The sequence below is a fragment of the Camponotus floridanus genome, unplaced genomic scaffold, assembly GCF_003227725.1.
Source record: "Camponotus floridanus strain SB8 unplaced genomic scaffold, Cflo_v7.5 scaffold152, whole genome shotgun sequence".
NCBI lineage: Eukaryota > Metazoa > Arthropoda > Insecta > Hymenoptera > Formicidae > Camponotus > Camponotus floridanus.
In genome coordinates, this window is record NW_020229273.1 from 661,994 (window position 1) to 689,057 (window position 27,064).

At 33.9% G+C, this 27,064-nt stretch overlaps 3 protein-coding genes and 1 long non-coding RNA gene across 4 annotated transcripts; 1 reads left to right on the top strand and 3 right to left on the bottom strand.

Moving 5' to 3' along the window:
* Window positions 1–8,659: 8,659 nt before the first annotated feature.
* On the bottom strand, window positions 8,660–9,394 carry LOC112637324. The gene is made up of 3 exons (XM_025406765.1): window positions 9,248–9,394; window positions 9,072–9,157; window positions 8,660–8,926 (listed from the first exon to the last, which is right to left on the bottom strand). The coding sequence occupies exons 1-3, from the start codon at window positions 9,273–9,275 to the stop codon at window positions 8,660–8,662; spliced, it is 381 nt and encodes a 126-aa protein (XP_025262550.1). The 5' UTR covers window positions 9,276–9,394.
* A 2,021-nt stretch (window positions 9,395–11,415) lies between these two features.
* On the top strand, window positions 11,416–14,980 carry LOC112637325 (golgin subfamily A member 6-like protein 22). Its single transcript, XM_025406766.1, has 3 exons — window positions 11,416–11,887; window positions 12,063–13,556; window positions 13,686–14,980. The coding sequence occupies exons 1-3, from the start codon at window positions 11,416–11,418 to the stop codon at window positions 14,978–14,980; spliced, it is 3,261 nt and encodes a 1,086-aa protein (XP_025262551.1).
* Window positions 14,981–18,499: 3,519 nt separating this feature from the next.
* LOC112637326 (mevalonate kinase-like) lies at window positions 18,500–20,276 on the bottom strand. The gene is made up of 3 exons (XM_025406767.1): window positions 20,046–20,276; window positions 18,904–19,962; window positions 18,500–18,757 (listed from the first exon to the last, which is right to left on the bottom strand). Exons 2-3 carry the CDS (start codon window positions 19,774–19,776, stop codon window positions 18,500–18,502), a joined length of 1,131 nt encoding a protein of 376 aa, XP_025262552.1. The 5' UTR covers window positions 19,777–19,962; window positions 20,046–20,276.
* A 4,592-nt stretch (window positions 20,277–24,868) lies between these two features.
* Window positions 24,869–26,026, bottom strand: LOC112637309. Its single transcript, XR_003122498.1, has 3 exons — window positions 25,923–26,026; window positions 25,284–25,485; window positions 24,869–25,097 (listed from the first exon to the last, which is right to left on the bottom strand). It is a non-coding gene; the product is annotated as an uncharacterized LOC112637309 (long non-coding RNA).
* Window positions 26,027–27,064: the final 1,038 nt, after the last annotated feature.

The following is a 27,064-nucleotide window of genomic DNA, read 5'->3' on the forward strand; positions in this document are numbered from 1 at the left end:
AATTGCTGTATTAAAAAAAATTGTGTAAAATAGTTGTCATAACAATCTACAAAAATTAATGATATATTTAAATAGAAAATTACGTCGAGAATAAAATATTTATTTCAAGATTTATAAATTTGACATTGACTAAAGCATTTTTAGTTTTTTAAGATATAAAATTAATAATTAATTTAAAAAATTTTTAAAAGTCAGATTTTGAGCAATATTTAAAAAATTTGAGCAATAATTAAATTTATTAATCTCAAAATATATCCGATTTATTAGCTATTGACGAAGCTGAGGTCATAGTCTAGTTTCTCGTTAAAAACATTATCTTTTACATATACTATATTTAAATCAGATTGATATATTTGCATCTCATTGTTATAAATAAAAGATCAGTTTACAATACACTATTTTTTTACATATGTAGAAATGTTTCAGACAATCACAAAGAGAATGTAATTTTAATCAAAATAAATATAATTTTATACATAATCTCAAAATAATAAATATAATTTTAATCTCAAAATAATAAATATAATTTTATACATAATCTCAAAATAAATATAATTTTATACATTACATTGTAAATGTTTATATATTACGGGATCAAGTGCGCAAAAGCAAAAAACACTTGCGTAATAAGAATGCGTAATAACATAGAAAAATAATACTGACATAACGTTTGTATAAACACACAGTATTAGTTTCCTCTTAGATCTTGAGCTAAAAAGAAGTACAGACTTATAATCTTTTGCTTTAAAAAAAATTCTTTATAAGATTCTTTTTTTTTCTAGAAAGGTATTCTATTCTCTTTCGTTCTCTTTTCTTCGATTATCTTTTTGTATTTAATTACATTATATTTATATAAAGCTTAATAAATTGTGATTAATTGTGAAACGATATCTGCTATGAGTATCAAATATTTTGACCACATATTATTGATTCAATATTAAGTGCTGCGATAGTAAGTATCGAAATCTTATTATTTCTCATATTATTATCATATACTTGAGATTTATATTTTGTTTTTTATTTTTTTAAAAACACAAAGTAAGTTGTGCATAGTTAAAATATGATTTAATAAAAAACTCATTAAAAAAAGAACGAATATTTTATGGTGAAATGTTTTTTTTCATTGTCTTGATTTTTTCAAATTAAGCGTATTATATAAAAATATAGCAAATAATTAAGTAATACTTAATATATCGTTAAAATAAGATTCAATATCGTTAAAAAAACAAAAATTATTATTATTACAATTAAGCAATAAAATTTTTTAAGAATATTATTGAAATACGATAAAGAAATGGAATATAAACAATTTATTGCGGTTTTCGTAAATCTCTCTTTCCAAGAAACGTAAATTCCATGTTTGAAAGAGTTAAAATATTAACGGAAAGATTCTCATTGATATTGATTTTATATTCGAGTTTGTGCAATGATATATATTTATATACTAACCGTCTTGATATCAGTAAAGTGCGAATATCAATTTAAAAATGTAACTGTACATAATATGAAATTTATATACTAATCGTCATGATATCATCAATAATGCATTTTTAATAAATACTCTCGGTTAGGTAAAAAATAAATATAATAATAATGATAAATTAAATAATAATGATATAATCATGTTAATGATATCTTTGTCAATGTATATGAATTCCAATGTGAATCTATTTAAAAAAATAATAATTTATATATTTATACATATTCATAACTTAAACTATTCAACATATTACAGGTGACGAAAATGGACTTAATCTCTTTAATAATATGCACCCTATTTGTTGTTTTAATAATCCCCACAATTATATCGACATCATATCATCAATATATTCTTCGACGAAAACTCAAAAACATTCCTGTATTGGCAGATTTCCTTTTGGCGTGACTGAATGATTATTAAACGTGACAATAAATTATGGTAAGAACTTTATATTAAGATTGTTTTTATGTTTTGATAGATATTCATATTATATATATTTTTACCAAAAAATTGAAAACACAAGATTACCTCTCTATTATTTTAGAATTGTGTAATATGTAAATAATCAGTATTAAAATAAAAATTAATACTAAATCTGTTATATGCTTTACAGAAGAATACAAGGTTTATACAAGTTATGCTTCAATTATAAGAAGAATTTTCGTATATTTGGATAGCAGAATCCCTTCATTAATCTCTATAACCTGAATTATTTAGAAGTAAGGTAAAAAAGTATCTTTCTAAAAATATCAGTTATTACATTTTTTGTAATGATAAAATCTATAAATACATGATAATTTGTTATTGAGAGAAAGTGAAACTACTTGCAATAGAGTTAATTTTTATAAAATGCTTTATTAAATATATGTGTTATATTAATATTAAATAATATACAATTTATTATTAAAAAAGTTTTACCACTTATATTTATACGGAGAAAAAAAATTTTTCTCAAGTTATTAGTGACTAATTATCCAATGCATACATTATCAATAAATAGTTTCAATTTGGCTATTATTAATGATTATTTAATATATAACAAAAATTTTTTTCTTTATAATAAAAAAAAATTTTTTTTACCTAACTATTTATTTAAAATCAATGGATCTGGGCAATTTGCAAAATAATCTATCTTCATATATGATTTTCCTATTTATTATTTTGATGATTGTAAAATAGAAAANTGAAATTGGACATCTTGTTATTTTCTTATTATTGGACATCTTATTATTTTCTTATAAATTGGACATCTTATTAATTTCTTATTATTGAATAAATAATAATACATAAATTAATTATTTTATTACAGTAATAATACTAATGCACTGAGAAAAAAATAATGTTAAATCAATAACATCAGTGTAATTCAAATTTATTTTATTTCTATTCAATAACATTAATTAATCAAGATCAATGCTTTCGATTTAAGAATTACGTATTGATTTAATTAATAATGTTATTGAATTAATAAATTAAATTCCACATTATACGTCGAATATTGGATTTAACATTATTTTTTTTCAATGCATTTAACAGAGAATTTCAGAATTCAGTAATAAAATAATTGCAATAGTTCGATAAAACATACAATAAACTGACTTTTCAACAAAACTCTAGTATTATACTGATAAATATTTACCGATGAATAGTAAGTAATATTGTGAAATAAATTTGTGCGAAGATTAAACTGACATAACTGTATGTACGACGATAAAAATTCAATGACATGTTGAACATATATAAACAATATTTCATATCTTAATCAGAAATTAACAATAAAATATATCTTATTTTAATTATTGCTGTATAACCTTTAAATATCGAAAAAACTCGGTCCATATATTGGTTTTTACCTGCGTATTGAAATTGCAAGCTGAGCATGTTTATTGGAGCCTCGATATTGGATCTTCGAAAAAAATTAAAAGAAAATAGAATAAGAGTTATCAAACAAAGTGAAGCCTATATAACTAACACATATATTTCTAAATCACGATTTTATTCTAAATCGCGATTTTATTTTATGTTTATCAACAGTGTGTGTGTGCGTGCGTGCGTGCGTGCGTGCGTGCGTGCGTGCGTGCGTGCGTGCGTGCGTGCGTGCGTGCGTGCGTGCGTGCGTGCGTGCGTGCGTGCGTGCGTGCGTGCGTGCGTGCGTGCGTGCGTGCGTGCGTGCGTGCGTGCGTGCGTGCGTGCGTGCGTGCGTGCGTGCGTGCGTGCGTGCGTGCGTGCGTGCGTGCGTGCGTGCGTGCGTGCGTGCGTGCGTGCGTGCGTGCGTGCGTGCGTGCGTGCGTGCGTGCGTGCGTGCGTGCGTGCGTGCGTGCGTGCGTGCGTGCGTGCGTGCGTGCGTGCGTGCGTGCGTGCGTGCGTGCGTGCGTGCGTGCGTGCGTGCGTGCGTGCGTGCGTGCGTGCGTGCGTGCGTGCGTGCGTGCGTGCGTGCGTGCGTGCGTGCGTGCGTGCGTGCGTGCGTGCGTGCGTGCGTGCGTGCGTGCGTGCGTGCGTGCGTGCGTGCGTGCGTGCGTGCGTGCGTGCGTGCGTGCGTGCGTGCGTGCGTGCGTGCGTGCGTGCGTGCGTGCGTGCGTGCGTGCGTGCGTGCGTGCGTGCGTGCGTGCGTGCGTGCGTGCGTGCGTGCGTGCGTGCGTGCGTGCGTGCGTGCGTGCGTGCGTGCGTGCGTGCGTGCGTGCGTGCGTGCGTGCGTGCGTGCGTGCGTGCGTGCGTGCGTGCGTGCGTGCGTGCGTGCGTGCGTGCGTGCGTGCGTGCGTGCGTGCGTGCGTGCGTGCGTGCGTGCGTGCGTGCGTGCGTGCGTGCGTGCGTGCGTGCGTGCGTGCGTGCGTGCGTGCGTGCGTGCGTGCGTGCGTGCGTGCGTGCGTGCGTGCGTGCGTGCGTGCGTGCGTGCGTGCGTGCGTGCGTGCGTGCGTGCGTGCGTGCGTGCGTGCGTGCGTGCGTGCGTGCGTGCGTGCGTGCGTGCGTGCGTGCGTGCGTGCGTGCGTGCGTGCGTGCGTGCGTGCGTGCGTGCGTGCGTGCGTGCGTGCGTGCGTGCGTGCGTGCGTGCGTGCGTGCGTGCGTGCGTGCGTGCGTGCGTGCGTGCGTGCGTGCGTGCGTGCGTGCGTGCGTGCGTGCGTGCGTGCGTGCGTGCGTGCGTGCGTGCGTGCGTGCGTGCGTGCGTGCGTGCGTGCGTGCGTGCGTGCGTGCGTGCGTGCGTGCGTGCGTGCGTGCGTGCGTGCGTGCGTGCGTGCGTGCGTGCGTGCGTGCGTGCGTGCGTGCGTGCGTGCGTGCGTGCGTGCGTGCGTGCGTGCGTGCGTGCGTGCGTGCGTGCGTGCGTGCGTGCGTGCGTGCGTGCGTGCGTGCGTGCGTGCGTGCGTGCGTGCGTGCGTGCGTGCGTGCGTGCGTGCGTGCGTGCGTGCGTGCGTGCGTGCGTGCGTGCGTGCGTGCGTGCGTGCGTGCGTGCGTGCGTGCGTGCGTGCGTGCGTGCGTGCGTGCGTGCGTGCGTGCGTGCGTGCGTGCGTGCGTGCGTGCGTGCGTGCGTGCGTGCGTGCGTGCGTGCGTGCGTGCGTGCGTGCGTGCGTGCGTGCGTGCGTGCGTGCGTGCGTGCGTGCGTGCGTGCGTGCGTGCGTGCGTGCGTGCGTGCGTGCGTGCGTGCGTGCGTGCGTGCGTGCGTGCGTGCGTGCGTGCGTGCGTGCGTGCGTGCGTGCGTGCGTGCGTGCGTGCGTGCGTGCGTGCGTGCGTGCGTGCGTGCGTGCGTGCGTGCGTGCGTGCGTGCGTGCGTGCGTGCGTGCGTGCGTGCGTGCGTGCGTGCGTGCGTGCGTGCGTGCGTGCGTGCGTGCGTGCGTGCGTGCGTGCGTGCGTGCGTGCGTGCGTGCGTGCGTGCGTGCGTGCGTGCGTGCGTGCGTGCGTGCGTGCGTGCGTGCGTGCGTGCGTGCGTGCGTGCGTGCGTGCGTGCGTGCGTGCGTGCGTGCGTGCGTGCGTGCGTGCGTGCGTGCGTGCGTGCGTGCGTGCGTGCGTGCGTGCGTGCGTGCGTGCGTGCGTGCGTGCGTGCGTGCGTGCGTGCGTGCGTGCGTGCGTGCGTGCGTGCGTGCGTGCGTGCGTGCGTGCGTGCGTGCGTGCGTGCGTGCGTGCGTGCGTGCGTGCGTGCGTGCGTGCGTGCGTGCGTGCGTGCGTGCGTGCGTGCGTGCGTGCGTGCGTGCGTGCGTGCGTGCGTGCGTGCGTGCGTGCGTGCGTGCGTGCGTGCGTGCGTGCGTGCGTGCGTGCGTGCGTGCGTGCGTGCGTGCGTGCGTGCGTGCGGTGCGGTGGCGGGGCGTGCGTGGCGTGCCGTGCGTGCTGCGTGGCGTGCGTGCGTGCGTGCGTGCGTGCGTGCGTGCGTGCGTGCGTGCGTGCGTGCGTGGTGCGTGCGTGCGTGCGTGCGTGCGTGCGTGGCGTGCGGTGCGTGCGTGGCGTGCGTGCGTGCGTGCGTGCGTGCGTGCGTGGCGTGCGTGGGCGTGCGTGCGGCTGCGTGCGTGCGTGCGTGCGTGCGTGCGTGCGTGCGTGCGTGCGTGCGTGCGTGCGTGCGTGCGTGGCGTGGCGTGCGGTGCGTGCGTGCGTGCGTGCGTGCGTGCGTGCGTGGCGTGCGTGCGTGCGTGCCGTGCGTGCGTGCGTGCGTGCGTGCGTGCGTGCGTGCGTGCGTGCGTGCGTGCGTGCCGTGCGTGCGGCGTGCGTGCGTGCGTGCGGCGTGGCGTGCGTGCGTGCCGTGCGTGCGTGCGTGCGTGCGTGCCGTGCGTGCGTGCGTGCGTGCGTGCGTGCGTGCGTGCGTGCGTGCGTGCGTGCGTGCGTGCGTGGCGTGCGTGCGTGCGTGCGTGCGTGCGTGCGTGCGTGCGTGCGTGCGTGCGTGCGTGCGTGCCGTGCGTGCGTTGGCGTGCGTGCGTGCGTGCGTGCGTGCGTGCGGGTGCGTGCGTGCGTGCGTGCCGTGCGTGCGTGCGTGCGTGCGTGCGTGCGTGCGTGCGTGCGTGCGTGCGTGCGTGCGTGCGTGCGTGCGTGCGTGCGTGCGTGCGTGCGTGCGTGCGTGCGTGCGTGGCGTGCGTGTGTGCGTGTGTGCGTGCGGTGCGTGCGTGCGGCGCGTGCGTGCGTGCGTGCGTGCGTGCGTGCCGTGCGTGCGTGCTGTGCGTGGCGTGCCGTGTGTGTGTGCGTGTGTGTGTGTGTGTGTGTGTGTGTGTGTGTGTGTGTGTTAGATGTGATTGATTGCTGATAAATAATTACATGAAGAAAAATTATGTTTACATTTTCGTCGAAAGTTATTACATCTTTGTCGTAAAATTCAGAATCCCGATTTCAACGATGAACAGTTGATTCATGTAGCTCATAATTAAAAAAATTTTAATTATTAAAAAACTCGACGCTGCCAAACTTATTTGTATATTATTCAGCAGTATAATATTTACATATCTAGTTTCGTAGTACACATATAAATGTATCTACATTTTTCGGATGTAATATTTTATGCAAATACGAACAAAATACTTTGACGTAAATTATTTTGTAATTGAAATAAAATATTCGTACATTGAATTATATCATTTAATAGAATTCGATTATGTAATTTTAATGCAGACCATAAACAGCGCCACCCTTGTTATTTTTAGATTGCATTGCGTAAAGCTTAATTCGATTAATAATAAGTAAAATGCATCATCTCGATTACATCTTGAGAATAAAAATCCAGAAAAGGATAATGCTTTGTCCATTAATTTTTTTACATGCATATATCATATATGTAAGATTTCAATGTATAAAATTGCTCCAGTCTGTAAAATAAAAAAATAAAATGAACATTTTTTTCTCTTTTACTATCTATTAGCAACGCATATATATGTAATAGTAATTTAAAGGTTAAAAATGTACACGTTTATTATATTTGTTCAGATACGCACTTTGTTATTTTTGAAAAATTTTTGTTCCTTTATTGCATTTATCGAATGATAATGTTATACGCGAGAAAGCATAAATGTTTCTTACCCAAATATATTAGTATAAGTTGGCTTCTTTATATGTCATATTATTTGCGTTTATTAAAATGTACCAAAAAAATCATCCTTTTCATTATCTTGCATCTTTTTTAATGCATCTTTGTTTTTTACGTATTCAAAAGTAGACTATACGGAGTGTTCTAAAAAGGTATGTAAAAAATGTAAGGAGATATTCCTCACACCTGAAGGATGAAAAAATGTTATATGGATATAGGTGCGGGAATGTTTATTTCAGGAGTTATATTGAAAATACTGTTAGCTGTATTACTTACACGCGGAAAAATTTAGGATTAATTATTGCAGACGACAATCGTTTACTTAGGCTTATTTACATTTGATTTTAATGTGACCTTGAGTATGTTATAATAAATGTTGAAAATGTTGACTATTTTCCTGAATACAAGCAGTGACACGTCGACGCATTGATTCACAGATACGTTCCAAAATGACTGGCGTACAGCGGATTGTCTCGCAACCTGCAGTGATACGGTTATGAAGATTTCGAATATCACGCACTGGTGGCATTTTTGTCTATAATAATTAATCCTAAATTTTTCCTTGTGTAAATAATACAGCTAACAGTATTTTTAAAATAACTCCTGCAATAAGCATTTCCGCACCTATGTCCATATATATATTTTTTTTCATCCTTTAGGTGTGTGAGGAATATCTCCTTAAATTTTTGACGTACATTTTAGAACACCCTGTGTAATAATAGACTATTTAATAATCAATCGAAATATACACAGCTATTTATTAACAAAATGAAAAAGTCTACAAAAATAAAATCTATGAAATGAAATGTCATTAGTTCTCTCAATCAATCTACATTATCGAAAATCACCAAATGGAGTTGCATATAAAAAATTAATTGTTTTGACAAAGTTTACAATAAAAATATTTACGGTAACTTCTCGCTAATTATTTCATAATTTAATATGAATAATTATTAATTAATATTAATAATTATTATAATTAATATTGATAATATTCATTAATTATTATTGAAAGAAGAGAAGTTAAGGAACAAAAAATATATAAAATTGTGTATTGTTTTTTCTTCCTCGATTATAAAAAATATAACTGTAATATTATAAAATTTGTAATTTCACTAGATTGTTTTCGGTTAGTTATTAAGATTTAATTAATCATATTACTTAATTATTTATGTGCAATTTTAATGTACCTAGTCAAGTCGCACTCCCGTGCATATTGTAGTAATTTGGGACATAAAACCTTTTTCTTTCAAGCTCTTCATAAGATTACCAACTTTATTTTTGTGAAATACTGATGCATGATAATTGGGCAGTAATAGAATTATTACCTTACTAGCTCCATCTACTGTGAGTTTCTTTTTGAATTTACAAGTGTTTGCAATTGAACAAATAGTATCAAAATTTGAATGCGACAAATCCAAATTCCATAGCAAATCTTGATTCAAGGAAAGGTTAGTCTGCAAAACATTAAGAAATTTAAATAAAAAAACAACAATTTTTATTTTTGAATAATGATGTATGCGAGATTATTATAAATGCAAAAACAACGATATCAAACTATATACAATGAAATAATTCGCAAAGAAATGAAACAAGACTTGCCTGTAGATTTTCATGTAATCCTTCGAGTAATTGTAACTCCATGTTTGCTCTGTGAACCCTGATACCTCTTATACGGAGTGTTGAATCTATATGCGATATAGCATTAATCTTGTTTAAATGGACATCGACGGCGTACCTATATCTATATTTCATGTTGATCAATTATTGCATTTTACCTAGGCAAATTTTTGCATCAATCAGCATAATATTTCTGGCGTATTTATGATTTCACTCTTTAGGTTAGCAGTTCTCTATATTGAAATGCTGTTACACGACCGTGTGTGCACGCACAGAAAAAAAGGACATTCTTATTTTGAAAATATATTTAGTTTTATCATGGAAATCTTGAAATGAGATTATATTGCGTTAATTAAAGAAGAATATAATTGCTTGAATAAAATTGCTTACTTGAATGAAGCCATTTTATATAATTCAATCGAGAAAAATATATTCTCATGATTTAAGATTTAATTTTCTTGAATGGAAAAGAAAATCTTGGATAGAAAATAACATTTTTAAATCAAAGATTATAATTTTCTTAAAGTAGAATTAAATAATTATATATTCTTGAGGTGACAATTACAATATTAAAATAAGACTATAATATTGTTAAAATTTAAAATTATTAAATTCTTCCAAAAAGATTAATTGTTGCGTAAATACGAAACAATGAACGCGTTAGTTTAAGTATATAAATTTTGATTTAACACTTATTTTTTTTCAGTGCACGATGTGATCCTGCTTGAACTCCGGTCATCATTTTCTCAAAGTACATCACGAAATTCGTTCCAATTCTTCCGGAGTAAATTCATTGTGGTCACCTTTCTGCAGACACGACCAACATAAAAAGCATCCTGTGAGACATATCGGGAACTAATGCAGCGTTCGTTGTTAATCGTGTGGTCAAATGAAAAGATTATATAAAGAGTTTTTCGAGGGGATGAGATTTGGAGGTCGTGGCGTGTGGACGTGTGTCGAGGAGCTTCGCTTTTGGAGTGCATATTGTGAAGGTATAAAAGTGGAATTCTTTTTGTCTAAAACTGGACCACTGGACTGTGAATAGTTACTGGCGAATTCTGTGGTATATATAAATTGGATATGTTAAACTCCGTTGAAATAAGAATTATTGATAATACATCATACGCGCCCAACGACGTCAAAGCATGACGTGGGCTTTTGCAAGCCTCATATGCGAATATTCTTCCAGAGGCTACAATCCTAGTCGGAATTTTTTAGTGATTTTGTTCTGATTTTGGAGCTGATCAAGTGAAAAGGCGATGAAAGGGTGAAGGAAGTGGCGGAGTGAAGGATTAATAATAAGGTGTAAAAGGAGCAAGGAAGAAAGTGAGAGGAAGAAAGAGAGGAAGATAAGACAGAAGAAGATAGACAGTAAAAGCGAGGTAGGAGAAAAGGCGGGATTGGGACCTGACTCACAAGAGAAGGCCCGAATCCGGCCATAGAGCAGGAAGGATATAGAGAGGAAAGTGACGCGAGGTGAAGAACCTGAACCTCAAGCCTAACACAAAAGGAAAAGGCCTCGATGGTCATAGAGTATGCAGAGTGAAGACAGGGAAGAGACACCGAGGAAGAACGAAACAAGGAACGAGGAACAGGAGGAAGTAACCAGAGGGGTAGAAGGTGAAGAGGAAGAGACGTTCGGAACACCGTTAGTGGAAAGAGGGAAAAGAGCGAACTCATTCACTGCGGGGGAGGGTAGTGCAAGAAGGAGGGGAAGACCAAGAAAGGGGGCAGAACACACACGGGATATTGGTGAGTTTTTGAATAGGAGTTCAAGCAAAAGGAAAATACTGGAAAGCCCGGAAGGGAATAGGACCTGCGGAAAAAAAAGTGCGAAGAAGAAGAGAAGCAAGAAGAAGGGAAGAACAAAAAAAAGGAAGAAGAGGAGACAGTAGAAAATTTGCTGAGGGAGTCTGAAAATAGGAAAAGATTAAACAGATCACCAAGAAGAGACAGAATAGTTCAAGCAGAAAGAGAAAATCCTGTGACAGCACAGGAAATCGATGCACTAAACGAAGAGTGGGGAGAGAAAACAGAGTTGAATTCAGAGAAGGAGCGGTCTGAGGGAGAGAGAGAGATGGAGGAGAACTTGATGGAAAAGATAATGGTCGAACTGAGGGAGAGTAGAAGGGAGAGAGAAGAGATAAGGAAAGAAAGACAAGAGGCTCAGGCATTAATAAGAAAAGTGGACAAAAGATGGGAGGAAATGGAGAAGAGGATGCAGGACATGGAGGAGAAGATCAAAGAATTAATAGAGAGGATAGAAGAAAAAGAGAAAAAAGAAGAGGAGGAGAAGGTAAGGGAAAAAGAAGAAGAGAAAAAGAAGATGGAAAATATAGAAAAAGCGATGCAAAAGGTTGAAGAGGAAATAAAGAAGATGAAGGAGATGGAGAGAAAGGATGAGGAACAAGAGAGGAAACAAGAGGAGAAGAAAGAAAAGAAGAGTCAGGATAACGACATGGAGGAAAAAAGGTGGGAAGAATGGAACAGGGAAATAAGGAAGAAAAACATCATTATAACAGGAATAAATATAAAGGAGGAGATAAAAAAAGAAATGGTGGAAGAATGGCTTAAGAAGGAGTTAGGGATAGAAATCAGGCTGATAAAGATTTGGATAATAAAAGGAAGAAGAGAATTAGTAGAGGCGCAGTGCAGCAGCAGAGAAGAAAAGGAAAAGATTATGGAGAATAAAAACAGACTAAAAGGAACCAAAATATACATAGATCACGATCTCACATTCAAAGAAAGGAGGAACAGAGAAATAGTATGGAAAAAGGCACGAGAATATAAAGATGAAGGTAAGAACGTAAGAGTAGGATATAATAAAATTATAGTAGAAAATGAAGAACACAGGTTCGATGAATGGAGAGGAAAATTTTTTCGAAAAAGTGAGGAAGATACAAAAAGAGGAAAGAAAGGAATACAGCAAGAAAAACAAGAAAGAAATTAAAATGGTAATTTGGAATATAGCAGGAATGACAGAGAATAAGGAGGATAAATTAGAGTATATAAAGAGATTTGATATAATAGGATTAGTAGAAACTTGGATAATAAAAGAGAAAGAAGAATGGATTAAAGAAAAGCTTAAAGATTTTGATATAGAATGCGTAGAAGCAAGAAAAGATAATAAGAAGGGAAGAGCGAAGGGAGGAATAATCTTAGGCATAAGGAGAGGATTAATGGATGCACAAAGGAGATTAAGAGCGACAGAAGAAGTAATAGCAGTAGAAGTGAAAAAGAAGGAAAAAACCTACAGGATAATTGTCACATACATGAATGAGAAGAAAAAGGAAAACTGGAAAGAAATCAAGAAAGTTTTGGAAGACAATGAGAGGACGATAACTATAATTGGAGGAGATTTCAATGCGAGGATAGGAGAAGAAGAAGGATGGCTAGAGGAAGAAGAAACTTTCAACCTAAGAAGCGAAATGGAGAAGGAAAGAAATAGAAAATCAAGGGATAAAACAGTTAACAAAGAAGGAGAAAAAATGTTGGAGGAAGTAAGAAATAATGGATTGTATATAACAAACGGTAACATGAATGGAGACGAAGAAGGAGAATTTACATATATAGGCCCAAGAGGTATGACAACGATTGACTACCTGTTAACGAATATAAGCGGGAAAGAAATTATACAGCACATGAAAATTGGAGATAAAATAGAGTCAGATCATATGCGAATAGAAGTAACATGGAAGGAAAAAACAGAAGAGAGGAGAAAGGAGATAAGGAAAGAAATAACGGATTGGACACAGGAAGGAATCAGAAAATATCAAGAAAACCTAAAGGAAGAAGAAATAGTTAGGGCAAAAAACTGGAAAGAACTAAAAGAAATAATAAGGAAAGCTATACCAAAAAAGACAATCGAAGAAAAAGTTAGGAAAGAAAGATGGTACGATAAGGAATGCAGACAGAAAAAGAGAGAACTGAAGAATTTACTAAAGCTCTGCAAGAAGGAAGGAAAAGGGCAGAAGAGATTTTATGAAGCAAGAAAAGAATACAAGAAACTACTGAAGGAGAAGCTAGAGAAGGAAGGAGAAAAAATTATAGAAGAAATGAGAAGGGATAAAACGGAGAAGAAGTTTTGGGAAATCGTAAATCAAAATAGGAATGGAAGAGAAGGAATAGACGAAAACATAAGAAGAGAAGATTGGATAAAACACTTTACAAAACAGTTAGGAGGAACAGAAATAGATATAGGTGAGGAGGGAGAGAGAACTGAGGAGGTGACCAATGAGGAACTGGAAAAAGGCGGAAGCAGAGGAGCGGATTGCAAGATAACAGAAGAGATTACAGAAGAGGAAATTGAAGTGACAATAAGGAAGCTAAAAAAGAAGAAGGCAGTAGGGCCAGACGGAATAGGTAACGAGGCATGGATCTACGGAATTGAAAAGCTAAGAGGAAAAATGAAGGAAATTTTAAATAAAATGTGGAATGGAGGAAAGTTAACAAAAGAATGGAAGGAAGGTATAATAACACCGATATATAAAAAAGGAGACAAGAAAAAAGCGGAAAATTATAGACGAATAACGTTGATGGACACGAGTTATAAAATTTATACAGAAATAATAAGAAGAAAGTTAAGTAAAAATTTAGAAGAGAAAAAAGGTCTTAGTGAGACTCAATTAGGATTTAGGAAGGAAAGAGGCACAATTGATGCGGTATATATCCTAAAGAATGCGATAAATGAATCAATAAGAAGAGAAAAAGGAAAGTTATGCGTGCTATTCGCAGACATGAAAGGAGCATTTGACAGACTAAAAAGGGAAGAAATTTGGAACATGCTGGAGAAAATAGGTATAGAAGAAAATATAACGGAAAGAATAAGGGACATATATACAGGAACAAAGAGCACAATAAAGATAAAGGAGAAAAGAGTAAGATCAATGGAACTGAAGAAAGGAGTCAGACAAGGATGCCCCCTCAGCCCGACCTTGTTCAATGTGAGCCTTGCGGATTTGGAAGAGGAGATGAAAAAAGTACAAGAAGGAGGCGTAGTATTAGGGAGAAAGAAAATTTACTCACTGTCATATGCAGACGATGTTGCACTAATGTCCACTACGCCAGAAGGGCTAAAAGAGATGATAGAGAGATTGGGAAAGTATTTGGAAAAAAAAGGCTTGGAATTGAATACGGAAAAGTCAAAGATAATGGTGTTCAGAAAAGGACAAGGAAGGAGAACCAGATTAGAATTCAAATGGAAAGAGGAAGTAATAGAAGAAGTGAAAGAATTTACATATCTGGGATACATAATGAAGGGCAACAGCAGTGATGAAGGACAAATTAAGAAGCTAGAAGGTAAAGCTAAAAGCGTAGTAGGAAGAATTTGGAGCATAGGAGAGAGGAAATTTAAAGAAGATTGGGATAAAAGGATGAGATTATTCGATGCACTAATAGAATCAGTAATGATGTATGGAGCCGAAATTTGGGGATGGAAAGAAAGGAAAGAACTTGAAAGAATACAAAGGAAATATATTAAATGGGTGCTAAAGCTTGACAAGAATACACCGGATTACATAGTGATGAAAGAAACAAACAGGGATGATTTAATAATTAAGATAGGAAAAAGAGCATTAAAATATGAAGAAAAGTTGGAAAAACAAGAAAGAAACACGATCCTGGGAGAATGCTGGAAAATACAAGAGAGAAGAAGAGAAGAAAAAAGCCAAGGAGACAAGAGAGAATTCTTGAAGAAAAGAGGATGGTCAATAGAAAAGTATTGGGAAAATAAAGGTAGGAAAGAGTCAGTGTGGCAAAGATTGGAGGAGAAAGGCAGGGAAATACAGACAAATTATAAAGAAGAAAGGATAAAGGATTCAAGATACGCAGAAGAGATCAAGTACTCTTGGAAGAACACGGAAGGAGATACATGGAGAGAGGCCAAAGACTAAGAAAAGATTAATTAAGTACGGTGGCTAGGTTTAGAACAGGAAATGAAAGCAGAAAGTGCATGTTCTGGCTAAAAGAAGAGGAAAGGTTGTGCAGATTATGCAGCAAAGAAGAGGAAAGCTACGAGCATGTATTTGAAAACTGTGGAAAGGTTAAAAATAAAAATGGGAAGTGGAGAGAGATACTAGAGGGAGAAAAAAGAAGTCTAGGAAGGATGAAGGAAGTACTGTGGAAACGGAAGGAAGAGGAGAAAAGAAAGGAAATAATAGGTGGAAAATAAAAAGAAGAGAAAAAGAAATTCAGAAAAGTCAATAAGTACGTGGAGAGGAAGGAGTGCAGAGAGGAGAGAGAGCGAGAGGATACTTGGAAGGGAGGAGATAGGTTTTAGATAGGTATACAAAGACTGATTAAATGTATTAGAATAGATAGGAGAATGAAATATTTACATAATTTATGAAATATTGACATAAATTGTATAAAATTAATCAATAAATATACTACTACTTATAACGAGTTTCTCATTTTGGGTGATAACCCATAAGAGGAAAAAGATAATTTGTAAGTCAATTCTCTGCTCAAATGTTGTCCATAAACCGTTTCAGCTGATAAAATATTCCACGAGTCTAAGGAAAGCGGGATAATTATCGATCACCTAATGAAAATTCTCGCCGGAAGTAAAGCTTACAATCATTTGTAAAGGTATGTCTAACAATATACCGACCTTAGGCAACTCTATCCTAACGATTCCTGGCTCTAGAGGTAGTTTGTAGAAATTGAGCGTGGTACGAAGATTTAAGAGGCCACAACTTATTTTCCACACATCACTGTATGCTCTTCGCATAAGAAAACCCTACGCGGTGCCGAAATTTGGAATGTAGTCATACTTTCTACGTATCAAAATCTCTACTTCGTCAAAAGATGCACTGTTTGTGATAAAATTTTAAATTCGCAACTTTTAGAGATAGATATTAGAAAATGTATTTTTATTTACAATTTGATTTATACAATTTGATGCGAAAAAAAGTCATCGAGAAAATAATCGTTTAATAAGTTGAAGGTGCGTAACATAATGCGTTAAATATGTATAACAAAAGTAACGTGTCACTAATACATTATTGAATTATATCGATACAAAACAAAAAAGTTCACTTAGATCCAGTCGGATTTTAATTCTTTCCAATTGTTTTTATTCTCTGCGAACTAAAACCTTCTGAATTCTCTGTCATAATTCGTCTCCGCTACTTCTTTCAAGATTGCACACAAGTTTGAGAGAATACAATATATTTACTATTAAAATTATTAATATCATAGAAAAAGAGGAGCTACTATTAATACAAATTATTTAAGACGTTATTGCTTTTAATGTTGTTCAATTATTTAAGACGTTATCGCTTTTGATGTTGTTCAAGCCGCGTTTCGATCATGACTGATTTTGTCTCGTAAAATTCTCAAGCGCCACGAATATGCGAACCAAAATATTGACTACATGATCGAAGTTTATCAAGAAGGATCGTACTAAATATTTACTTTTTTTGCATAATCTGACATCATAAAGTTTCTTAATGCTTTCATCAAAAGTCATTCAAACGTATATGTAATATATAAATATATTTATATATATTTGTAAATAATCAGAAAATAATTAAATGTATCATTTTTTATTAAAATTATCTCATTCGCATTGACATAATGTACGTGATATTTAAGCAATATTACAATATATGTACACAATATCTATTACAAATAAAAATTTACTTTAACTTTGTTAATCAATATGAAGGATAAAGATAATCGAAAATGCAACACCTACATTATTCAAACTACATGGTTTAACTATATTGTTAGTATTTAATCATATAATTTTGACGTAAATGATAAATAGCGTTATGTTTGTTATTTTACAGATCGCATTTGTACATACATAAAACTCAATAATACGTATCACGGTACGGAGCAGGATATAATTTTACCTCTTTCTATTTACTTTTTTAAAAATAAATAAATTTTCAATATATAAAACTGAAAACAAAAATGAAAAAAAGGTGATTAATATTTTTTTCTTTATCTCTATTTATTGTACAATTCTAATTTTCTTATAATAATACATAAAAATATTTTATGTCATAGCAAAATAGTCATTTTCCATATTATTGCAGAACGCATTATTATTAAAAATCGCAAAATCGAAATTTTCTATTGCTTTTTAATTCTTATATAATTAATAAATAATTCACATATTAATTATATATTTATATATAATTTTTATATATATATTTATATATAATTAATATTTATATTTATATATCATTATTTTTCTGTAATTATATAAATTATATAATTATATTTTATATAAATTTGTAATACATGTATTTATAATTATATTTATATACACATATGTATAATTGTGATAATATATATGTACATATAATTATTCATATAATTATATATATATAATTATAACTCATATATAATGATAAATTATGATTTTAAATATATTAAAAAATTTATAAATTATAAATTTATAATAAGTTATAAATAATTCATATATTTATTCGAAACTTTATCACTATTACGATTTCTGTTTTACTAAATCCGTGTTAAGTAATAATAAAGGAATAGATAATTTCTTTTAGCAATTTATTAAAATAAGCTTCTTATTGTCATTTTATGAGCTTATTAGCTCTTTTCATATGTCATTTTATTCGACAGTGATAAAATATATCGAAAATGGTCTCTTTTATTATTATGAATTAATAATATAATAAATACATGTGTAACCAAACTATATGTGTCTAAAATTATATCATATTTAATAATTGATCATAAATATAAAATGTATTTCATAATTTGCTTTCACGAACTACATAACATTGTTATTTGTTAGAAAATGGAAAATGAGTCGAAAAACCTTAAACTACGCAGCAGAGAAAATATAGTCACGCGCATTATTAACCGTACAGCTATGAACATTATCCGCCTAAAAAACAATATCCAAAGAATTTTATTTCATGAATTCTATTTTACTAATTCTTTATTAATCATTACGAAAAAAATAATTTAGTACTAATTTAGTACTAATCTAGTACTAATTGACCCATTTTTATTCAGTAATAGCATTATGTAATTTATAAACTTGAATTATGAATCCTATGTATATCTATTAATTTGCGAACTGAAAAAGACTGTGGTATGTTTTATCGCCTCGCATTATTATCTTGGCAACATCTTTGTTCAATTTGTATTTTCGAAATAAAGGGATAGCATACGAAAGAAGAAACTAATATCGACGTATTCGACATATTTTAGAATATTCAATTAGTCCTCATTTTGAACTTCGTAATTTAATACGGTGTCAATCACAAACAACAAACTTTAAATAAAAGAATATGTTAAACAAAAGTGCATGTTGTTCTTTGAAACAGTACTTGAATTAGTAATTGCGCCACAATTTTGTTTACATTTATTGTTAGCTGTTGTTATTATTTATTTATTTATATAATTATAAATCGATAAATTTAATATTAATCCTCAATTCTTATTCCGTCACAACTTATGCTAGTTACCGTAACAGGAAAATTGGACTCTAGGTGTGCGGAAATATTACCAATTTCTTCTCCTGAAATACCCGGTCGTAGCAAAATATATGCAAATTTCCTTTCACCAATACCTGTAAGTTTTCCCACGTAACCATAAACGTATGCAATTTCGGAAATATCATTCAATTTTTCATTCGACAAATTTAACTCAGATAACACATGTTGATTCATTTGAATGTAATTCTATAAAGTATTAAAATATATAAATTAAAAAACAATACTGCATTTGTATCGGATAATTATATTTGCACATCTTTTAGATGATATTACACAAAAACATTATACAACGAAGTAATATTGTCGCTTGTAAAGAAGTGAAAAAAATATACCTGTAATATATCGAACTGATCATCTAATGCTAACTTTGTTGAAATATTATTTGATATTTCATCTATTGTATTCAAATGGCGATCGATAATTTCGGGATAAAAACGTTTTAATTGGGCCACATACTCTATTTGTTTGTACTTATTCTGGCAAACTGTCGAATCGATCAAAAGAATTCTCTTTTCTGGCGTCAAAAAAGTGGAAATATTGTAAGCTAAGTAGCAATTAAGCAATTGACATCTCATAGCTACGTTACTGTTTAAACATACAGGAATGTCCATCATATACATAGCGTTACATATAGGTTTCCTGCATTCCACGGCAGATGTCCCAATCAGTAGTAATTCATCAAAACTAAATTCATTATGATCACCTCTCTGTAGACGCGACCAATGTAGAAAGCATGCCGCGACACATACCGCGAACGATGTCGTGCTGCCAAGACCAGCGTGCATCGGTATTTCCGTCTTCACGTGTACGCAAAAAGATCTTATATCGAGTTGCTCTCGACGAACGATAAAAAAAAGCGAGAAAAAAAACATTTGTAAACTAAATCTTTGCTCATATGTACTCCACATACCGTTGACGGTAATAAAGTATTGCACATATTTAAACAAGCGGGCATTATTCGTGCCAATAATATCACAACTATGGAGGAAATTTTTAACTAATTCAAAAGGTAAATTCAATGATAAACCAACATCAGGGAATTCTATGTTACAAGTTTTTCTAAATAATTTATATTTAATTATTTCGGCGAATTTAAGCGTAGTACGACGATTTAAATTGGCCATCACAAAGTTTTTTCCATATATCGCCGCATACTCTCCGCTTAAGATAATTCTACCCGGTGCGGAAATCTTAAATTCAATCATCCTTTTTATGGATAAGAATATTTGCTTTTTCAAAGAAATGGAAGTTGCAAACAGTATCGTTCAACAGTAGAGCGCAGAAAAGTAAATTTGCGTGCCTTCTATTTATTAAAACCATGCCAAATGTATTTGCTACGTAACATGTATTCATGTGACGAAGATATGATATATTTGTCGCTTCTTATCACTCTGCACAAATGTATAATATGAGTTACAGATTATAACAAAAGGAAATTCGTCGTCAATACTTATTATTAAATTGATATACTTACAGGAAATATATTTAATCAAATTCTCGATTTCCTGCTCTTCCTTTATCTGCAGATTAATCGTAATTGGTTTCTTCTTTCAAGGTTTTACATGTAAATCGAAATGATACATTTTCATCTATTGAATCCTTATCATGGACCAAATAAAATAGTTACTGACAATAAAAATTTGAAACGTTCGTTCTCGCGCAAGACAACGTTTATATTTCTTGTTGTATACGTTTCGATCGTTTTTGATTTTTCCTAAATATGATAACAATGCCTCGAAATCATAATTCTAAATATGAACTTCAATGTCAAATTTTCTCAATATTTTCATAAGAAATTATTAAAACAGAACATAATTATAAAAATAATACATTACTTTCAATGTTATGAACAAATTGTCATTATCTCACTGTATTTAAAATAATATTTCATATATAGCAATTTTATAATATGCACGAGTTTTGCATATATACATCTAAATATGTTTAAGTACATGCATGCAATATTTTATACGGAAAAAATAAAAAAATATGTGTATATATACAATATATACACAAATACTGTTTATTGAATTATGTCATTTAATTTTATTTCATTTTATAATTTTACCGCAAAAACTTAACTGTGCTATTTTTATCGTTTTATATAGATTGCGTTGCATTAAATTTAATATAATTAATTAAATAAGATGTAATATTAACTTCAATGTCTCAAAAGATAATTGGAAATGGTTAGGTCTTTATTTATTTATTTTTTTATTGACCCTTGTTATGAAATTTCACTCTCATAAAACTAAAGATAAAAACAAGAATGTGCAATACAGACCGTTTAAGGTGATAAAACATTGCATGTGTTTAAAGAACAGAATATAAACATCGGCAACTAAATTAAAATTCTCATCGGAAATGAAGTTTGCAATCATTTGTAAAGGTATGTCTAACGATATATGGACATGAGGAAATTATAGCTTAATGATTCTTGACTCTAGAGATAATTGGTGGAATTTGAGCGTGATACGAAGATCTATTCTGCTCGCTATAATATGTTTACCATATATTGCCAAAGATTTTCCGTATAAAATAACTCTGTCTGGTGCAGAAACTATAAATTCAATCTTTTCTAATTTTTTAGCCTTGTCCATTTTTTTTTATAAATAAAAATCTCTACTTTCCAAAAAGATCAATAAGTATTAAATAATAAGTCCTAAGAGATAAACCTGAGTATTGGAGTTCTTTTATTGAGCTTTATCAGAATTATATAATAATATTTATGTAACATGAAGAAAGTTACCGAGACCGTAGACCATAGATATTTATCGCTCCTTTTCCATTTTATATAAATTAGAAATGCGTTGGCTATGTGTGACAAAAATAATTTCTTTAATGTCGAATTTGTATTCTATCCAAAAAATACACTTGTAATTTAATCAGATTTCCGTTCTCTTCGTTTTTACGTTGTTTTTTGTTGTTAACAGAGAATCATAAATTGTCTTTGCTCCTATTTTTATGCTTCACATACAAAAAAAGATTATAGATTTTAATTATAACTATTAAAATTTTATAACACATATGGACAAAGCGAAAAAAAAGATATGGAAATGATACGACAACATTCGTTTCCGCACAAAACATTCTTTATATTTCGTGTCGTACAATTTCAATTATAAAATAATTTACGTCAAAGTATGTTTTCTTTGTATTTATATAATTTGCGTCTTGATCGTTACTGATTTCGTTTTAATAATAATAGCAGTGCTCTGAAATCGTGAATCTAAACATTGATTACAATGTTGAACGTACTTTTTTTCTTTAATATATTTTAATAAGAAAATATTCACAAAACTTACACGTAATTTGGAAATTTGAAAATGATATATTACTTGTAATGTGTAAAAGCTAAATAAATTGTCATTATTTTATTTGTACTGATGCAATTTATGTGATATTTACATATCTACGTTTCGTAGTACACATATAAATGTATCTACATTTTTCGGATGTAATATTTTATGCAAATACGAACAAAATATACTCTGACGCAAATTATTTTGTAATTGAAATAAAATACTCGTACATTGAATTATATCATTTAATAGTATTCGATTATGTAATTTTGATGCAGACGATAAACAGCGCCGCCCTTGTTATTTTTAGATTGCATTGCGTAAAGTTTAATTCGATTAATAATAAGTAAAATGCATCATCTCGATTACATCTTGAGAATAAAAATCCAGAAAAGGATAATGCTTTGTCCATTAATTTTTTTACATGCATATATACATATATGTAAGATTTCAATGTATAAAATTGCTCCATTCTGTAAAATAAAAAAATAAAATGAACATTTTTTTCTGTTTTACTATCTATTAGCAACGCATATATTTGTAATAGTAATTTAAAAGTTTAAATATGTACACGTTTATTATATTTGTTCAGATACGCACTTTGTTATTTATGAAATTTTTATTCCTTTATTGCATATATCGAATGATAATGTTATACGCGAGAAAGCATAAATGTTACTTACACAAATATATTAGTATAAGTTGGCTTTCTTATATGTCTTATTATTTGCGTTATTAAAATGTATCAAAGAAATCATTCTTTTCATTAGCTTGCATCTTTTTTAATGCACATCTTTGTTTTTACGTATTCAAAAGTAGACTATACGGAGTGTTCTAAAAAGGTATGTAAAAAATTTAAGGAAATGTTCCTCACACCTGAAGGATGAAAAAATGTTATATGGACGTAGGTGCGGAAATGCTTATTTCAGGAGTTATGTTGAAAATTCTGTTAGCTGTATTACTTACACGAGGAAAAATTTAGGATTAATTATTACAGATGACAATCGTTTACTTAAGCTTATTTACATTTGATTTTAATGTGACCTTGAGTATGTTATAATAAATGTTGAAAATGTTCACCATTTTCCTGAATACAAGCAGTGACACGTCGACGCATTGATTCACAGACGCGTTCAAAAATGTTTGGCGTACAATGGATTGTCTCGCAACTTGCAGTGATACGGTTATGAAGATTTCGAATATCACGCACTGGTGGCATATTTGTCTATAATAATTCATCCTAAATTTTTCCTTCTGTAAATAATACAGCTAACAGTATTTTTAACATAACTCCTGAAATAAGCATTTCCGCACTTATGTCCATATATATATTCTTTTTCATCCTTCAGATGTGAGGAATATCTCCTTAAATTTTTGAAATACATTTTAGAACACCCTGTATAATAATAGACTATTTACTAATCAATCGAAATATACCCAACTATTTATTAACAAAATGAAAAAGTCTACAAAAATAAAATCTATGAAATAAAATGTCATTAGTTCTCTCAATCAATCTACATTATCGAAAATCACCAAATGGAATTGCATATAAAAAATTAATTGTTTTGACAAAGTTTACAATAAAAACGTTTACGGTAACTTTTCGCTAATTATTTCATAATTTAATATGAATAATTATTAATTAATATTAATAATTATTATAATTAATATTAATAATATTAATTAATTATTATTGAAAGAAGAAAAATTAAATAACAAAAAATATATAAAATTGTGTATTGTTTTTTCTTCCTCGATTATAAAAAATATAACTGTAATATTATAAAATTTGTAATTTCACTAGATTGTTTCCGGTTAGTTATTAAGATCTAATTAATCATATTACTTAATTATTTATGTGCAATTTTAATGTACCTAGTCAAATCGCACTCCCGTGCATATTGTAGTAATTTGGGACATAAAATCTTTTTCTTTCAAGCTCTTCGTAAGATTATCAACTTTATTTTTGTGAAATACTGATGCATGATAATTCAGCGGTAATAGAATTATTACTTTACTAGCTCCATCTACTGTGAGTTTCCCTTTGAATCCACAAGTGCAATTGAACAAATAGTATCGAAATTTCAATGCGACAAATCCAAATTCCATAGCAAATCTTGATTCAAGGAAAGGCTAGTCTGCAAAACATTAAGAAATTTAAATAAAAAAACAACAATTTTTTATTTTTGAATAATGATGTATGCGAGATTATTATAAATGCAAAAACAACTATATCAAACTACATACATTGAAATAATTCGCAAAGAAATGAAACAAGACTTGCCTGTAGATTTTCATATAATCCTTCGAGTAATTGTAACTCCATGTTTGCTCTGTGAACCCTGATACCTCTTATACGGAGTGTTGAATCTATATGCGATATGGCATTAATCTTGTTTAAATGGACATCGTTGCTATATCTATATTTCATGTTGACCAATTATTGCATTTATCTAGGCAAATTTTTGCATCAATCAGCATAATATATATTTTTGGCGTATTTATGATTTCACTCTGGGTTAGCAGTTCTCTATATTGAAATGCTGTTACACGACCGTGTGTGCACGCACAGAAAAAAAGGACATTCTTATTTTGAAAATATATTTAATTTTAACACGGAAATCTTAAAATGCGATTATATTGCGTTAATTAAAGAAAAATATAATTGCTTGATAATTGCTTACTTGAATAAAGCCATTTTATATAGTTCAATCGAGAAAAATATATTCTCATGATTTAAGATTTAATTTTTTTGAACGGAAAAGAAAATCTTGGATAGAAAATAACATTTTTAAATCAAAGATTTTCTTAAAGTAGAATTAAATAATTATATATTCTTGAGGTGACAATTACAATATTAAAATAAGACTATAATATTGTTAAAATTTAAAATTATTAAATTCTTCCAAGAAGATTAATTGTTGCGTATATACGAAACAATGAACGCGTTAGTTTAAGTATATAAGATTTGATTTAACACTTTTTTTTTTCTGTGCACGATGTGATCCTGCTTGAACTCCGGTATCATTTTCTCAAAGTACATCACGAAATTCGTTCCAATTCTTCCGGAGTAAATTCATTGTAGTCACCTTTTTGCAGACACGACCAACGTAAAAAGCATCCTGCGAGACATGTCGGGAACTGCCAAGACCAGCGTTCGTTGTTAATCGCGTGGCCAAGTGAAAAGATTATATAACGAGTTTGTCATTTTGGGTGATAACCTATAAGAGGAGAAAGATAATTTGTAAGCTAACTCTCTGTTCAAATGTTCTCCATAAACCGTTTCAGCTAATAAAATATTCCACGCGTCTAAGGAAAGCGGGATAATTATCGATCACCAAATGAAAATTCTCGGCGGAAGTAAATCTTACAATCATTTGTAAAGGTATGTCTAACAATATACCGACCTTAGGCAACTCTATCCTAACGATTGCTGGCTCTAGAGGTAGTTTGTAGAAATTGAGCGTGATACGAAGATTTAAGAGGCCACAACTTGTTTTCCACACATCACTGTATGCTCTTCGCATAAGAAAACCCTACGCGATGCCGAAATTTGTAATGTAGTCATACTTTCTGCGTATCAAAATCTCTACTTCGTCAAAAGATGCACTGTTTGTGATAAAATTTTAAATCCGCAACTTTTAGAGATATTAGAAAATGTATTTTTATTTATACAATTTGATTTATACAATTTGATGCAAAAAAAAGTCATCGAGAAAATAATCGTTTAATAAGTTGAAGGTGCGTAACATAATGCGTTAAATATGTATAACAAAAGTAATGTGTCACTAATACATTATTGAATTATACCGATACAAAACAAAAAAGTTCACTTAGATCCAGTCGGATTCTAATTCTTTCCAATTGTTTTTATTCTCTGCGAACTAAAATCTTCTGAATTCTCTGTCGTAATTCGTCTTCGTTACTTTTATCAGGGTTGCACACAAGTTTGAGAGAATACAATATATTTACTATTAAACTGTTAAAATTATTAATATCATAGAAAAAAAGGAGCTACTAATAATACAAATTATTTAAGACGTTACCGCTAGGTTTTGATGTTGTTCAAGCCGCGTTTCGAAAATGACTGATTTTGTCTCGTGAAATTCTCAAGCAAGCGCTCCGAATATGCGAACCAAAATATTGACTACATGGCCGAAGTTTTTCAAGAAGGATCGTACTAAATATATTTACTTCTTTTACATAATCTGACATCATATGTTATTTGCAATGTTAGAGTCAAACAAATTGTCACATATTATATAAATTGCATTGATACAATTTACCTACTTTTTTATTATCACAGTTTTACATATATATGTATCTATGAAAAATATTCTTCGACGTCGATTATTATATAATTAAGATGTATCATAAAAGATAGTATTAGCTGTGTTATTTTGAATTATATTGTTTACCTGTTTAATGTAATTATATAATTTTGATACACAAGAATAAGCAGCGCTATTGTTATTTTATAAATAGCATTATGTAAATTCGATTAAGTAAAATGCATCATCAACTTCGGCTCGAAAGTCAAAATCGGAAGCAGGATGATGATACTTTTTTACTGACTTTACTTACAATTAAATGAAATTCTAATAAACTATAAAGAAATAAAGTTAAAACATAAAAATAATTTTTTTTTCTTTTGAGCTTTATCTTTATGCAATATACAAGTTATATATAATTGTAGTTTACGTAATAATATATAAATATTTATACTATATATAATATATCACAATGTACGTAATAATATAAATATTTTCATATACTATGACGTATTAATAACAATATTTTTCGCCATCTTATGTGATAATTCGACAAACATGTATTTTGTTACTTTTACTACTATTAAATTTATACTTTTTATTACAGCCATATTTAATGATGATGTTAATACAACATAAATACGTCTAAATATTTTTTTTTACAAAATATAGTTAAAATTTTTAAGAAATTAATTTTTTCCTATCATTATGCTTGGTTTCTGTAATATAGATTGATAAAAAATATACCAAAGACATTTATGGCATTTTCCTTCTTTCTGTTATTCTTATTAGTCAATTATAATTAATAAAATAATAAATACATAAAATAATCTACGTATACTTTACACTACCGAAAGTAAGCTATATATGCATGTTTATTCAGATATACAATTAATTCAACAATTTATTAATCGAAA

Bases quoted from the DNA above. Each gene is read 5' to 3' on its own strand.
- LOC112637325 (XM_025406766.1), top strand. From the start codon at position 11,416: ATGGAAAATATAGAAAAAGCGATGCAAAAGGTTGAAGAGGAAATAAAG. The intron at 11,888-12,062 runs GTAAGAACGTAA...GGAATATAGCAG, and splicing joins ACGAGAATATAAAGATGAAG to GAATGACAGAGAATAAGGAG. The intron at 13,557-13,685 runs GTATAATAACAC...GTAAAAATTTAG, and splicing joins AACAAAAGAATGGAAGGAAG to AAGAGAAAAAAGGTCTTAGT.
- LOC112637326 (XM_025406767.1), bottom strand. From the start codon at position 19,776: ATGATTGAATTTAAGATTTCCGCACCGGGTAGAATTATCTTAAGCGGA. The intron at 18,758-18,903 runs GTATATTTTTTT...AATACTTTATAG, and splicing joins ATCAGTTCGATATATTACAG to AATTACATTCAAATGAATCA.
- LOC112637324 (XM_025406765.1), bottom strand. From the start codon at position 9,275: ATGCTGATTGATGCAAAAATTTGCCTAG. The intron at 9,158-9,247 runs GTAAAATGCAAT...TATCGCATATAG, and splicing joins TGATGCAAAAATTTGCCTAG to ATTCAACACTCCGTATAAGA. The intron at 8,927-9,071 runs GCAAGTCTTGTT...AATGTTTTGCAG, and splicing joins GATTACATGAAAATCTACAG to ACTAACCTTTCCTTGAATCA.